The sequence below is a fragment of the Etheostoma cragini genome, chromosome 7 (assembly GCF_013103735.1).
Source record: "Etheostoma cragini isolate CJK2018 chromosome 7, CSU_Ecrag_1.0, whole genome shotgun sequence".
Classification (NCBI taxonomy): domain Eukaryota; kingdom Metazoa; phylum Chordata; class Actinopteri; order Perciformes; family Percidae; genus Etheostoma; species Etheostoma cragini.
In genome coordinates, this window is record NC_048413.1 from 4147307 (window position 1) to 4163242 (window position 15936).

The 15936-nt window shown below is 38.9% G+C and overlaps 1 protein-coding gene across 3 annotated transcripts in view; it reads right to left on the reverse strand.

Moving 5' to 3' along the window:
• Window positions 1–15936, reverse strand: part of LOC117947954 (paired box protein Pax-7-like) — a 91933-nt gene that overhangs the window by 1849 nt on the left and 74148 nt on the right. For 2 of the 3 annotated variants that reach the window (XM_034877328.1, XM_034877327.1), the window contains exon 9: window positions 15260–15827. In XM_034877328.1, the coding sequence (XP_034733219.1) occupies window positions 15712–15827 (116 nt within the window). In that variant the 3' untranslated portion in view covers window positions 15260–15711. Of the gene's footprint in view, window positions 1–15259; window positions 15828–15936 lie in introns of those variants that run through there. The other variant, XR_004657369.1, reaches the window with a different exon arrangement.

Genomic DNA, 15936 nt, shown 5'->3' on the forward strand with positions numbered 1-15936 from the left:
TATCTGTATAGTGTCTTGAGATAACTCTTGTTATGAATTGATACTATAAATAAAATTGAATTGAATTGAATTGAATGTATTTTTGTCGTTTAACAGTTATTTACTGGCGAAAGAAGAAATTATTGTTAAGTTATCCTCATTACATTTTTGATAATCATTTAAATTTATTGTGCCGATCTGAAAATTAAGCCGGGCAGTGACTTAAAACCCTTATTTGAATTGTGAGTTTTGCGATATATTGCACCCCTATTACAGAGGGATGGGAAATTATATTGCAAGCCATTGTCTTATCGTTTCATTATTAAAATGTGTGTTGTAGTTACACAAAAATGAATTGCTCCAAACATAGTCAGTTTAAAACCCAACAACCCGGCAACCATAAGCTGATGCCTGGTGGCCAAGCCAGCAACCACTTAAAAAATTAGTGTTGAGTATGTTCCAGATTTTATTTCATTTCATTTGGTTTGGTTTACAAAGTAGCGTTGACAAGTGCTCATAATGCTGTGGAGAAGCTTAATGATTTCCATGGTGAATTTTAAGATATTTGTTATAAAATAATATTGTGTAAGGCAAAGGAATTATCACAGCCACATTTTAAGAATATGTATTAATTTTAATGGAATCTTTGTAATTAGTAGCTTCAATCGCAGAAGTAAAAAGAAAGTAAATCCTGCTGAGTTTTTATGTAGAGTTGAAGGACACACAAATTGGCACCAGGAATGATGGTTTAAACCCTAAACTGTGTTATTGTCTGGTAGATGATCAAGCTAGCTAGCTTGCTAACTGGTAATTTATTTAGTGACTGGCTAGTGCTAGCATGTCACCAGCTAGCTGGCATGACAATCTCTGCCAATTATCAGAACATTACCACAACAGTTCTTATGGACTTATCAGAATTCTAGTATTTCTAAGTTTTGTTGTACCACTAAAGTCCCACTTTTTCCATCAGGTGGGGTTTTGGCATTGCCTCCAGTAATGAGCTACTAGGCTCCAAGGCTAATCTGACTGTTCAGAACCAATATGATGTGCTATTATCTAAAAAATGCTCTCTGGGCGTTTATCCATGCCAAAAGTCATGCCTGTTAGAAAAATGACTTCTGCTAAAAAAAAGGTTGTATTGCAGTTAATGCATTGCAAGTGTTCTATTACCATCTAATGTCCATTAACTGATCTGAAATGGCAGCACCATTTATGGCAATCAAAAAAGTCAATAATAAATGTTCTTAAGTGATTTATCTGCATGTTTTTGTTCTGTGGAAGTAGTTTGGCATCAGCGAGTCATGTTGCTATTTTAAAGCCAAGGTTTTTAGAGCGGCTGTTAGCTCAGACTCAGATGAGCTCAAGTCTTTTTCCACAATGAGGCTGATTGAGGGCCTGGTGTCGGAGCAGTGAGGTTAGTAAGACTCCCAGCTTCCTCCCAGCTTAATTTCAAAGTGCTACTGGAGTGAGGAGATTAGAGTGGGGTGCTGGGAGTGCGGGGGCAGGGTGTGAGAGCGGGGTGCTGAACAACAGAGGTTGCTACAGGGCTCAGTAATCATACATTCAGGGGACTGCTGCGATAAGACATAAAAGACTCCAGACTTAAGGAAACCCCTCACACTAAATGAAAGATGAGGAAGTGGTTACAAAAAAGAAACTACCTCTCAAATTCTTTTGTTGTCGGGGAAAATGAAATCTGCAAGGTAAATAAAAGATGGAACGTTAAGAACCACAGCGGCCAACAACAGCAATTGGGGAGGAGGGGAAGAGGGATCTAGCAATTTATTCTTCTGTCTGTTTCACACCGCTTAAGCACACTACTTACAAGCTGATATTATTAGCCAATCATCGCAATCTGTCTCCTGTAAGCTGATTGTAGAGGGTGCAATCCCCTCACTGTGGTGATCAGACGGCTGGGCGCAGGTACATAATGTATCCTGGAATAATTATGGGATTTAGGGAGATGTTAGGCTTTGTAAGGGCTTTCACTGTGACAGTGTTGAGTGTTTGACACAGCGGTACTCCCAATTCACAATACCCCTGGGCCTGCTGCAGTGGGGGGATTGAACGTCTACAGACATGTCCTTTAATCACTGCATTCCTCTTGGCTCTTTCTGCTCTCAAAGTGCTAACATTTGTTCTGGCCGGTAAGAGACATTACTGTGTGTCTCACTGCTACTCTTATTTTTCTGTTGAGGTTAATTGATTATTAAATCACCTGTTTTCCAAATATTTGCTACCATTATTTAAATGGGGGCAGTGGTGGCAGAAGAGCGCTTGTGAGCGGGAGGTTGTTGGTTCAATTCCCAGACTCACAGTATAAAATCTGGGTGGGAAAGTGAAAGAGAAGCCCTTAACCTCAAAAACCGCTCTAGTGGAGCTGCTTGGTGGCCAGCAGATCAGATGTGGTTGTACTGAGCAGCTTCCAGGTGCAACTGTGTAAATGGTATCAGGGTGTTCCTGCAAAAGAAAGGCAAGTGAACCTTCCCTGAATAAATAAAGGTAAAAAAGATCTCTTTTGTTTTCTATTTGAACCCAAAAGTGCATAAAAATTAAATTTCTTAAGGACTCCTGCAAAGCTTATTTTAAAAACAAAAATGAACAATTCTTTGGTTAGGTTCATAGCAGAGGTTCGTGAATTTCTGAATATTACAAATAATTTATGCTGCTTCAAATTAAAAATGTTCCAGAAATTGACTTTTTTTACCTTTTCCTTTCCCTCAACAACCTCAGAGGTTTGGGTACATTTTTTTGTATGTTACTCCTTCTGTTCCCATAAACTAATGGCTGTAACACTTACATTGACAGAATTTTGCCACGTGTTGAAAGCTCAAAATTAACCTGCAATAAAGCAGAATGTTTTTTTCCAAACTTATATTTATTGTTGTTTAGACAAGCACAACAAAACAGGGAACAAAGACAGCACCTACACATTGTAAAAGCAGCAAAGAAACAGTGCATCTACCCCCCACCCCTGTAGAATAAAGGAACAATAATAACAATAAGAGGAAGAAATGGCATTAATAATATTGCACAGGAGCACGTCATAATAAATAAATAAAAACAAATGAAATATACAAAATAAATAACACAACCATGTAAACCATCTGATCAGTCCATCAGTCGGTCCATCCATTTGTATGTTTTCATTTTCCAGGAAGTTATAAAAAAACGGCCCAAATGTTCAAAAACCTGTTTTTAGTAAAATTACTTATCCTTTCCAGTACCATATAAGAAGTCATTCCATACAGTGTTTTTTTTCCCAAGACCTAGCAATACGCCTCTTAGCCTCTAAAAGGTAAACACCAAGTAAAGCTTTTGTATCACTTCAGAGCAAAGATTAGCTGGGCACCAATTCAGCGCACACACTGCCCTAAGGACTCACATGAAGGTGTTCTTGCCCAATGCAGTGTCCCCGACTCAAGGCTGTGCGCACCAACCTTTTAAATTACATTTTTTTTAAAGCTTAATTTCTTTTATTCAGGTGGTGAATTTAACTTATTAATTCCTGTTTTTAAAATTCTAAAATCAAAATTCGTTTTTAATTGCCCTTTTTCAGTTAGTAATTCATTGCATTTTTAAAGATAATCTTTTAGGCATTTATTTGTGACAGGACAGCTTAGACGTGAAAGGGGAGAGAAAGGAGGAATGACATGCAATAAAGGGCCGCAGGTCAGAATTGAAACTGCGGCCGCTGCTTTGAGGACCGAGACTCTGCAAACGGAACCGCACTCCACCAGATTAGCCACCCAATCGCCCAATTCATTGTATTTTAGACGTATTTATTTATTATTAAAAGTTTTACTTTTTACTGTTCCTTTATTTACTAATGGCTTAATCGTTGAATCAATCCTGTCTTAATGTGCAATTAAAAATTAAATAAAAAATGCTCTTTTTTAATTTCCAGGACCCTGGAGGAATAAGATATCTGTTTTTGGTTTGTGAAGGTGTGAAAGAATGCAGTGTTTAAACTTTCTCTCTCCAGCTGTCTGGTTTCATCCTTCATGCTGCTTCCATCACTTTTCATGTGAACAGCCAAGTGCAACACAATAAACAGAGCTGGTATGAAAATGTGCACCAATGTATATGACACAACAAAGACACACACAAAGAGAGATCAGGGAAGCAGTGAGATCCATCACTTTTGTCTTCCATGATCTAAATGTATTTGCATTTTAGCTTTTATTTTTATGTCTGTGAGTGGCATGCTGGACGGTCTATAAATACCCTGACGTGGTCAGGTCTGGGTCACAAGCCCTCAGGCAGCAGCCAACACTGCTTCACTGTGGGCACATACAGCATTCTTCATCAACATGACTCCATTCATTCTGGATTTTTATAACCTTCAATTGCTGGAGCTGTCCTCAAAGCCCTTATAACAAAGAGAGTGTTAGATTATCAAAGGGTTTTTTAGATCATAATCAGGGGCGGATTTAGTCATTTTGAGGCCTAAGGCAAAGACAGGCATGGGGCCCTCCACAACCCTTGTTCTCCCCCTTTTCAGTCCTTATTTATCTGAGAAAGATGTGCTTGTAAATTTTCTCCAGTCTTCACTAGAGCAACCTGGGCTGATGCTGCGGGTGGGTAGCTCCTCTTCATCAGTGCTAGCATTGCTAGCGCAAGCACCGGCTTCCTGCTGCTCTTTAGTAACGTTAATGTTAGTGTCGTCAGTAGCAGTCATGAAAAAGGTTGTTACCTTTGGAAGTTTAGCTAAAAACTTTCTGCCTTCCTCCCGCTCCTTCCTTTTTTCAGAACCACTTCGGTAGCTTCTCTTCATCTTTCAACAGTCTGTAGCCTACAGCTTACAGCATGCTGTGCCGTTTGTGTACAAACACACAGGCAGATGCGCAGTAGGATAATGGAATAGTCCAATGTAGTGGGGGGAGATTCTCATCATGAATTAAACAATCAGATAGCACTTTGGCTTATCAATGTTTAGAGATATAATTAATTGGTGAAAAGTAAGACAAGAAATCGTAACCATAAGTTTATTTGGCGTGGGTAGGGCTCGCTGGGTAGCTCGGGGCCTAAGGCAATTGCCGACCTTTGCCTAATGGTAAGTCCGCCATTGATCACAATTTAGAGGATATATGATCAGTGCACGAGGAAAAGAACGGGCCAGTGGATTGTTTTTATAACTGCTTCATGCCATCAACTGAACAGTTTTTCAATCATAACTATCAGTTAAAAGAGCATATACAGGAGATTGCTGGGATCTTTACCTGCCTCTGACCAAACTTGCATTAACTACTGTATTTTTCCCTGTCCCATGGCCCTCAGACAGTGTGACACATGCTACAAGAGACAGAGACAAAGCAACAGGCTACCATTTATTTTCAATGGGAGTGGCTGTTTGAAAGCGACAAGTGACAAGCAAGGCGGGGGCAAAATAGAGCAATGTGACTTACTCTATCAGTATTGAAAGTTTTTCTATCGGGGCGGGCTCTACCTCACCCAGTAAAAGTGCGCACCCCATGTAGGCTGAGTTCCAGCTGCACCTTGGCTGCATGATTATGGCCAAAATGATAATCACGATTATTTTGATCAATATTGAGATTACGATTAATTATCACGGCGAAAATCAAATTTTATTGTCACATAGACAATTATTAACTGCTTTCACATCCATATTGTGCTACATTCTTCTTATGTTGAAGTTGTATGTTGTACATACATAGGCTACTATGGAGGACCAGGTCTACCATATTTAAGAATAAATACAGAAATAAATAAATGCTCAATAAATAAATAGGCATACAATTAATTGCCCCAAAAAATACAATAAACAAATAAATGTAGGTAGAAATTAAATTATACAGTGAGACATAAATGTATATATCTCTTTTAATTAGCTTCTTTATATATTTAGCTTTGTAATAATTACCTTATTTATTTATTGTCCGTTATAATCTTCAACTTTATTTAGTAATTACCTATTTTTTAAATGTATTTATTTCTGTGTGTGTTTAATTTTTTGGTCTGTTTTATTCTTCCTTTGCATTTCTACCCTATTTATTTTCACCCCTGGTATTTATTTCTGCCTGTCACTTTTACATTTCTGTATGCATTTGTACCTCATTAATGCAAATGAGGAGGGGCGGGTCTTAAGGGGCCAACTTCTGCCCATTGGTTGGTCGGCATTTCACTGCACGGTCGAATTTACATGCCACCGGTCACACACACAACAAAGATGGCTGAATAAAGTATTGACTTTATCATTTTTCGTTTAGACGCTCTGACAGAACGTGTGTTTCCTAAAAATAAACATTGTTCACGAGTCCCGCACCTCAAGTCGGAGTCGAGTCTGAAGTCACTGTGTGTGCGACATAACGTTACTTTCTATGCATTCTTGATTAGTTCCATAACTTTGTAAATTAACAAAAGCTAGCAAGGGTTTGCCTTTCTCCTGTGTCATTTTTGTGAATTGGTAACGTTACACACACTGGTTCTATTGGCATCACATGTAATGGTACACTGACTGTTGTTTCGCTGACTCCAAAAAGCTTTGCAATGGCACCAACAGGCAAACCCGCATGTAAAAGTCATTCCACGGCGTCCACAGGCAGCAAATATGCAGGGCGACCAGCTATCCCAGGTGTGTGATTAACGTTAGCGACCGAGTTAAGAAGATAGGCCGCTTCCTCCACATTCTGAAAAACTGCATTGTCCACATCTGTGTCCCTGTGTGCCGCTAACTGAAACACACGTTCTGTCAGAGCGTCTAAACGAAAAATGATAAAGTCAATACTTATAACGTTAGCATTGTTTTCAAAAACAGTTACTAAATGCCTCCTGTCACTGACAACTTCATCGCGGGTAACCATCTTTGTTGTGTGTGTGACCGGTGGCATGTGAATTCGACCGTGCAGTGAAATGCCGACCAACCAATGGGCAGAAGTTGGCCCCTTAAGACCCGCCCCTCCTCATTTGCATTAATGAGGTAGAAATGCATACAGAAATGTAAAAGTGACAGGCAGAAATAAATACCAGGGGTGAAAATAAATAGGGTAGAAATGCATAGGAAGAATAAAACAGACCAAAAAATTAAACACACACTGAAATAAATACATTTAAAAAATAGGTAATTACTAAATAAAGTTGAAGATTATAACGGACAATAAATAAATAAGGTAATTATTACAAAGCTAAATATATAAAGAAGCTAATTAAAAGAGATATATACATTTATGTCTCACTGTATAATTTAATTTCTACCTACATTTATTTGTTCATTGTATTTTTTGGGGCAATTAATTGTATGCCTATTTATTTATTGAGCATTTATTTATTTCTGTATTTATTCTTAAATATGGAAGACCTGGTCCTCCATAACATACAGCTGCAACACATGTAAATGAAAATAATCTGAAATAAATAGCCTAGGATACAAAAAAAAAAAAAGTGTATCTCTGAGAAAGCTCCTTCACTTGTTTTCAACAACAACTGATTAAAAGAACTTGGGAGAGAGGGGGAGTGCGATGAATGTATGCTAGGCCTACTCACAGAGTGTTGGCTGGCTCATAACGAATGGCTCCAGCACGCAGAATTTGTTCAACACTGATTAAGTCAAGTCAAGTCAAGTTTATTTCTTCCATAAAAATGGAAATTACAGTGCTCACACTCGCCATCTAAACCATAAAAACCTAGAGAATAAATACAATACCACAAATACACTACAATATTATTCATAAATACCATGTATAAATAAAATAAAATAAAAACTTATAAAAATGTACGTTTAAAGTGCTTGTTGTGCTGTCTAATAGCCTGAGGTATGAAAGAAAGAGCATACCGCTTAGTTTGTGTCACGGGAGGTCTTAGCCTACCGCTACACTCTATAACCCGGCCTGTCAGATTACCATGAAGAGGGTGACCCGGATTCCTCGTTATTTTCTGTGTCATTTTTACCAGATGATCTTCATATACCCGATCCACTGTATTTAACTCTCCCACCATTTTCCCAGCATTTCCCCCCCAGCTCAGCTAACTGATAAGGCCAGGATTGATAGAGTGACTAAAAGGGCTGGGAAAATGGTGGGAGAGTTAAATACAGTGGATCAGGTATATCAATGGCGGGTCATTAGAGTTACACACGTCGTGTCTATGAAATGTCTGTATTGTCACTGCGCTGCATTTTTATGAACTATGATATTCTGGCCATGGGTCCCATCTTTTGTCCAGGTCCAGCAGGCTCCGTCTCACGCTATTACTCTACGCACTGAAGTTCGGTGCATTCAATAACTTTTTCTGTGTTTTTTTGCTGTGACAAAATGTCTAATCTGTTATTTGATGCCTTTTGGAGATTTTTCCATCTTTTCTTGGCTTCTTTATGCACATTAATACAAATTTTTACCTGGGGGCCAAAACGTTTGATCACCACTGTAGAAGAGGTGATGTCGGCACAGCATGACCAATCGCAAACATCTACCAGAGCCTTGTATTTTACTGAAGAGCAATCAAATTCTCAGTGCTTAAAAAAGAAAGTAAAAAAAGAAATCTGAGTCAAAATCTTCTTTTTTTTCAATATGCACCCATTAAAGTTAATTTGACTGGCCAAGCAGTTAAAGTCCTTCTGACATTACACAACAACAAAAATTTAAGAAGTAAAATGTTTTCGATACATTTTGGGACTAGCATCTAATGACTGGTGAGTTTCTTCCTTGAACATACGCTGCAGCCGGGTGCTCAGTCTGAGAAACCAAGTCCTAAACGGCTTCCCGTCTCCTCCCTTTTCCTCTTGTCCTCTATTCATTTCCAGCGCCATTTTTTCCTCCTTTTCTCCATTCTCAACTATAGCTGTATCTACATATTTTTTAACCGTGTTACAACAGAGACCACACACCACACTCTCGCTTTTCAGCAAGCACCCGCCCTACCTTGCATCTGATTGGCTAGAACTTGTTTCATTGGTAGGTAGAAGTTGATTGATTGGTGATTGGTTAAACTTAGCGCATCAAAAACAAATCCCATCTGGACTTTATTTTTCTTCTAAAATAGTCATACCCCAGAGCGACCAGGCCCGAGTACTTTAAGCTCTGCATTAGTTAGAGTTGGGTTCCTCTCATATGATTGGAAGGTGAAATCAACTGACTCGAAAATATAAAACCCGCAAGCAAGTTCCCTAGATCTATTTATTTATTTTTCCTCATGGCCGCATGCCGTAGATCCGGCACAGTACCGCAATACTTTGAGCCCTGAATTCTGCATAATTATGAAGAACACAGACACGGTTTTACAGGCAAAACACAATATAGTCATAGCTTCCTAAGACAGGAAGGAAAGCTGGCCATCAAGCTGACGCTGTTAATGCTTGAATCACAACGATCTTGTCAGTATCACTTCTCCATCAGTCAGGACCAATATCCCGGTTCTGAACACTCCAGTTTCAACGTTTCTTTGTACTCTCTGCTCTGTGTCACGTCACTCTGAGCTGTGCTTCTATGATTGGTCAGCGGTTTACTGTAGCTATATGCTAACACCAGATAGACCAACCTGTAATCTTGGCTACTAATGTTGTTAATTTCTATTGGCGATTTTTCATGGTACAAAGTCTTGCTATGTACTTCATTGCAATCTTATCAGTTCCATCTCTTCAGAAAACTCGGAAATCAAAGCTGGGAATGGAGGTAGTTCTTGTTGAGAATATGGTCAACTAGTTTGTGTTGTAGCAGTGTTTTGCCATGATGTGATGTAGAAAGCCGTGCAAATTTTGACAAGCTCACCTGGAGACTAAAGGCAGATGACATTTAGAAATCTGTATTTCACTCAAAACAGGATGGATGTGTATTTTTTTTAAGTTTGTGTGTGGAAGCACCAGAGACTCAAAATATGCCACATCCCAGAAAAACTTTAAAGAGACGCTTTGACAGAGCACCTCAGACTGAGGGTAAATGAAGGTGCATCAGCCATGGGCAGGATAAAAAATAAAACCTTATTTACACATTAGAGCATGCAAACATGTTGTAGTAGAATCACAGAATACAAGTATGAACCTGAAAATCTTCTGGTTTAAACAGTTCCCAAAATATAAAAAAATTCCACCAGTGTCCCTGTGGCTAAATGTAACAACCCTAAAATATTTAGAGAAAGTGGTTAAGCAGGAGGGAGGTTGAAGGTCAGCTAAACCCACTTCACTTTGTCTACAAGGCAGGCAGCAACACTTCCTCTGTTAAATGTCTTTGTTCAACATCTGGAGACTTCAAAAACTCATAGGCTTCTAGTTATTAACTTCTCATCTGCATTTAATGTAGTATGTACTTGCTGAGAAGCTACTATCTTATTTTAATTTAATTCTTCTTGGCTGAATTGTGGACTGTTGATCTGGTTTTGGGTCCTTTGGCCAGTGCTTTTTTTATTTGATATATTAATGACTGTAGGAGTACGATTCAGTCATTATGAGTCTCTTAGGGGCGGCTGTGGCTCAGTGGTAGAGCGGTTGCCTGCCAATCGGAAGGTTGGTGGTTTGATCCCCGCCCCTGCAGTCATTGTCGAAGTGTTCTTGGGCAAGACACTGAACCCCGAGTTGCCCCCGGTGCTGCGCACCGGAGTGTGAATGTGTGTGAATGTTTATCTGATGAGCAGGTGGCACCTTGTACGGCAGCCCCGGCCACAGTGTATGAATGTGTGTGAATGGTGAATGTTTCCTGTAGATGTAAAAGTGCTTTGAGCAGTTGTTAAGACTGGAAAAGTGCTATATAAATACAGCACATTTACATCTGTGTCCAAGACAAGAAACATGATTGTCTATTTTATTTTGACTAGCTTGCTTTGATGTGCCCTTGTTATATAGCTTGGACTAGCCTGGACTGATGATCTATTTATTTATTTATTATTACATTTCATTTGTACTCGTCTTTGTTTAGCACTTAATATGCTGTTTCTTATGTTTTTATCTCGTTTTTAGCTTCTGGTTCAGTGTAGCAGGTTTGCCTTGTTTCATTTGTGGTGTGGAATTTTATGTATTTATTGCTGTTGAATATTTAATGTTTGTCATGAATCAATGTGATTTGAAGCCTGCTGCAAATCAAATAGATTCAGGATAATAAAGTTGGAAGTTGAGAAGTGCAGCATAACCAAAAATGTCAACATGGGTCTAAATGATTATGTGGGTTTTATACAAATTGTAGTGCACTACATTTCTCAGTAATGCAGTATTAGTACGAACAGTGAATGGGGACAGCCTGATAAGATACACATTTAAGGAAATAACTAAATAAACGGTGCTTTTATCCCCTTACATTTTCTAACATATAGACAATAACACGCTCAGTGTAAGTAAATGAAGAGCAGACAGCCAGTACAACCCTGTGGTCTTGGTCCAGTTGTAGAGCTTTAATAAACAGTGTTACAGTTAGCACACCAAGAGGCTGAGAGGAGGAAATGCCAATACAAATTTGTCACTAGTCTAATACTTCATACAGGTAGAATAAATTATACTATGGTAAAATACACACATGCCAAACGGAAAGCCGAACAAGAAAGAAAGGACTACGAGGTAAACAGGAGGGCCGGGGGTGAATGAGCATATCTGTACATTTGATCCTTAATATTCTCCTTGGTTAGCTGTCAGTGAAAAATATATATTTACACAAGGTAGAAGGTTAACACAGCCAGCATCCAAAAGTTTTCATGGCTCTTGTGGAGGTGCAGAGGGATAATTTTATAAAAGCCTCTGGATTGACAGTAACAATTCCCCTTACCATAGGAATACATACAATACAAATACCAAAATAAACTCATAAATTCAGCTCAGTTTCATTTCATGGCATCATCTTTAAACATATGATGGTAAACAGTAAATATCTTTTTGAAATGGCGCCAAATGGAAAACAAGAGTGCAAGAAAAATAAATAAATAAAACTTAAATAAGGCTGGGTGTCCACATGGTGTTTTTTTTTGTTTGTTGTTTTTGGAGCCAGCAACTTTTTTTAAATGTTCCAGGGGGTTTAAGAGGGATCTAGCAGGTTGGGGAACTCTCAGGTCTGTGCACACACCGCACCAAATTCCATTCTCAGTTTTAACACTTTTCTTACTACACCTCTCACTTTTAGAGCTAGTTCTTCTGTTGTTAAATGATGACTGGTGTGTGAACTGCATGTCAAATGAAGCATTTAAAAGGCTATTTTGTTAAACAGAGTCCAACGCAGACACAATGGAGACACAATTCACTTCCAGCTAACTTCACAGAGAACAATTAGAGTAGAGCAGTTTAAACTGAATACTCTCTGTCCAGCTCAGCCTTAAACACTATATTTGCAGCACGTTACCGTGGCGATCACTACCAAGCCTGTTTGTAGGCCACAACATTGTGATCTTCACCTGTTCAATTGACTTCACCTGATCAGATAACAGAAACTTGACTATCCTGCTATTTTAACAGACATGCGAACTCACCACAAGACTGTTGCCTTGGGCATCCATCTTTATTCTGAGCGTAAGTAAGTAAGCTTGTTGTTAGCTGCGTGGTCACCCCATTTTTGTGTTAACTTTGCTATCGTTAATGTTGTTGTCATAGAAACATTTGGAAGAACGTGTCACATGGATCTGGCTTCTCCAAGATTTCAAAACTAGCATAATGGCGGTCAAGATGGCGGCTCGTTCGGAATACATCTTGAATTTTATGAAAATAGTTCATCAAAATGTGAATTACAGTACAGTTGCTGAATCTGTCTGTTTTTTTAATTGACAAAGGTCAGTTTAATTGATTTTGATGTATGTGTTCCTTTTGGGACAATATTACCCATCAAAAAAGGGCACCACGGCCCAGGAGTACCCGGAATGAGACCCAGCCAAACCCTATGTGGACACAAGCCCTAATACAGGAGTATATTTTGATTGTTCAAGTACTATTATTTGTTGTATGGAATGATGCAATAGGGGGAATGATTCTCTGTTTGTCTCTGTTTCATCCTCCAGCCCATCAATGTTAGAATGGTTTCCACTGAAGAACACAAAGTAAGCTTGATACTTTGCAGCATTGTTGTTCCTCTCCTAAGCAATGACGAGTGGAATTTCTCGCAAACCTCTCTCTCTCTCTGACTGCACTGCACATCCTCAATGGAATCCTTTATGGAACCGGTGTAGTGGGTACTACTTTAGCATTTCGGAGGTTCTGTCCGCATTGTGAGAGAAATTCTCAAATAAAAGCAGATTCTTAAATATTGAAGGCTAAGAGAACTGAGCTTGTCTATTTTTAAGACAAATACTACATAGTAGAGGCAACTTTTCCAGTTTCCTCTACTCTGCAGAGTGGATGTAAATGGAATACTTCCTGCAGATATTTCACATTAAAAGGAGAGGATTATGCTTTTTGCGGAATGTTTTCATTTGAAAGATCTATGCGGGAAAATTACAAAACTCTTCTATCACGCTTACCAGTGATGAGAAGAACAATGAAGAAGAGAATGGATGGAGACAAGAGGTAAACATGGAAGAAGTAATGAATTTCTGTCCTCTGCAAATTAAGACAGGAGCAGATCAGAAACCAGAGGGGCTTCTTTTATTAAAACACTATCTTAATGAACTTATTTACTGCAGATTTTTTTTAAACTTTCCTCTCAGCTCACTGTTGTTGAAACTCATCCGCAAACTGTTTAGCGTCTGAACAAAGCAACAGTGAGTTGGGAGAACACTTTTGGATTCCACACATAGGCACTATAGCAAAGCATATGTAACTATCCTAAACCATACTTTAGTTGTGATGGGCAGATGACCTGAGAACATTACTCAAGTAGCACAACTGAAGAGCTACTCTGTGATATTAAACAACCCTGGTAACTAGTCCAATTATAATTGCAGATAAATCATCAAAATCAATTTCTTATCCAAAGAGTGTTTTAGAACAGTTGGTGATGGCATGTCATGGAACTAGTGTTTTTTTCATAGATACATACAAGTAGTAGACATTAAATAAACTGGAATCAAAAGAAATGAAAATTAAGAAAGGAAGTGTCATGATTTGTACCAAGCTGCGTGGAGAAAGGTCTGGTTGCATCCAGGCATGGAGTGAAGGTCACACTGAGTGTCAGCTAATCAGTCCGAAGCATTGTTTGACCTCCGACCTCCGAATTCCTGTTGTTTATAAGAGTTTATAAGAGGGACTGCAGTGTCAGAACAGAGGCATCTCTTTAGGAATGGTTTAATTAGTTCATATCAGTCTGCTACAGAGGTGTTTTATCTCCCTCAGATACTTACACACACGCATGCGCACACACACACACACACATAGGGGTTCCTGAAGGCTGACACTTTTTTAAACTGCCGATATCTTGTACTGATAATCACTATCTATAAAGTTAAGTTTCACATGAAAAATACAATGTACTTAGGGTTGCCCTGAAATTGTATTCTTGTCAAAGTTAAAGAAATGTTTAGAATTTAGAACACTAAATGTAAGCCAGGACCAATCAGTTTATTTGGGTGATAATTGCTTAAAGACAGCAGCTCAACATCTTGTTTCCGCTAAACCAGCGGTTTGAAATATCTCATCACCCATCTGTGATGCTGTGAGTCATCAGAAGTACAGACACTAAATTTTGAGCTAATATTCCTGAGCTGTGATCAAATCACAAGTGCAGTTGTCTGATGACACAACCAGAAATGTATATCAATGAATGAAGCTTAATATTAGATCTTAATATTGGAGGTGACTCAGCAGAGTACCCGGGCTGTGTTCCCATAAGGTGTGTTTGGAATGAATGCCAAAGGAGTTATTGACGTTAACAATTGTGTTTCATGTCAATGCAATAACACAATGGATGCCAAAAGTCTGTCTGTCTGTCTATGGCCAGATACCTGTGGATATGGTGCCAGTTTTATTGCCATTCAGTCTGAATGCACCATTGCAAGATGTATTAATTGTTGAAATTGTTTTTTTGTAAAAATATTTGAAAGCAACTATGTGGAACATTTTTTAAAGATTAATTTTTCTTTTGGGGCTTTGGATAGTGGATAGATATGAAAGGGCGAGAGAGATCTTCTCTAGCGCATGCCGGCTGGTGCTGTGTTACCCACTGTATTACTGAGTTAGTGTTATCGGGGGGTCATATTGTTACCATAAATGTTTTGTTCAGACAGAATATCATACCGAATCATACTATGGCTGATACTGTCCCAGTGTAACAAGTAACTTTGAAAATAAATTGGAACACACAATTAGGCCTATATAAATCTCCTGCTGCCCTTTACCTGCATACTCACTAACACAGGCTTTATGCAGAAATCTGTGACCTGTCAGAATGTGTTACTGTAGAGCCGGTCTACCGGCCATTAATCATTTAGGGAACTCACCTTTTCACTGTTAGTGTTGTTTGCTCTTACAAGTCATTCATGATTATCAGATGGAAAATTAAACACTTTCAGAAACATTAAATTGTCACACATAGTTGCTTTAAATAGCAGGTCATCCAGTCTAAACTGATTGGCTCAGGATTAACATAGTAATTTTTTAAATCACTAGTTATTGCTGTAGTGCAATATGAACAACAAATATCAAACAATATTCTTAACAGTGGCTTTGGTCGGTCCCATTGGGAATGTTTAAAGCTTGGACAGCTGCATCATTTAATCCTTAAACCCTGGATATACAGTTACATCAAATAAAGTATAAAATCAGCCCAACACACACGCATGCACGCAGGCACACACCAAAGTTTCTGGGAGATTTGTATGGATGGTAGCAGGAGGTGTGGGTTGTGCTGGTGACCAGGTGTCATGTTGCATGTCTGGTGAGTGCTAGTAGGCCTGGCCAGTCTCGACCTGCAGCAGTCCCAGCACAGCTGAGTGGTCGGCCAGCTTCATCCTGCGCTGACTGGACAAGCTCACGTTCTTAGCCAGGTAATCCACAGCTGCTGGAGGAGAACAGAGACAGGACATACACTTATTGATAGATTTATGAGTGTTTTTCATTAAAAGGTTTGACTACATGTTTATTCATTAGACCATTTAGTGTTCTCCACA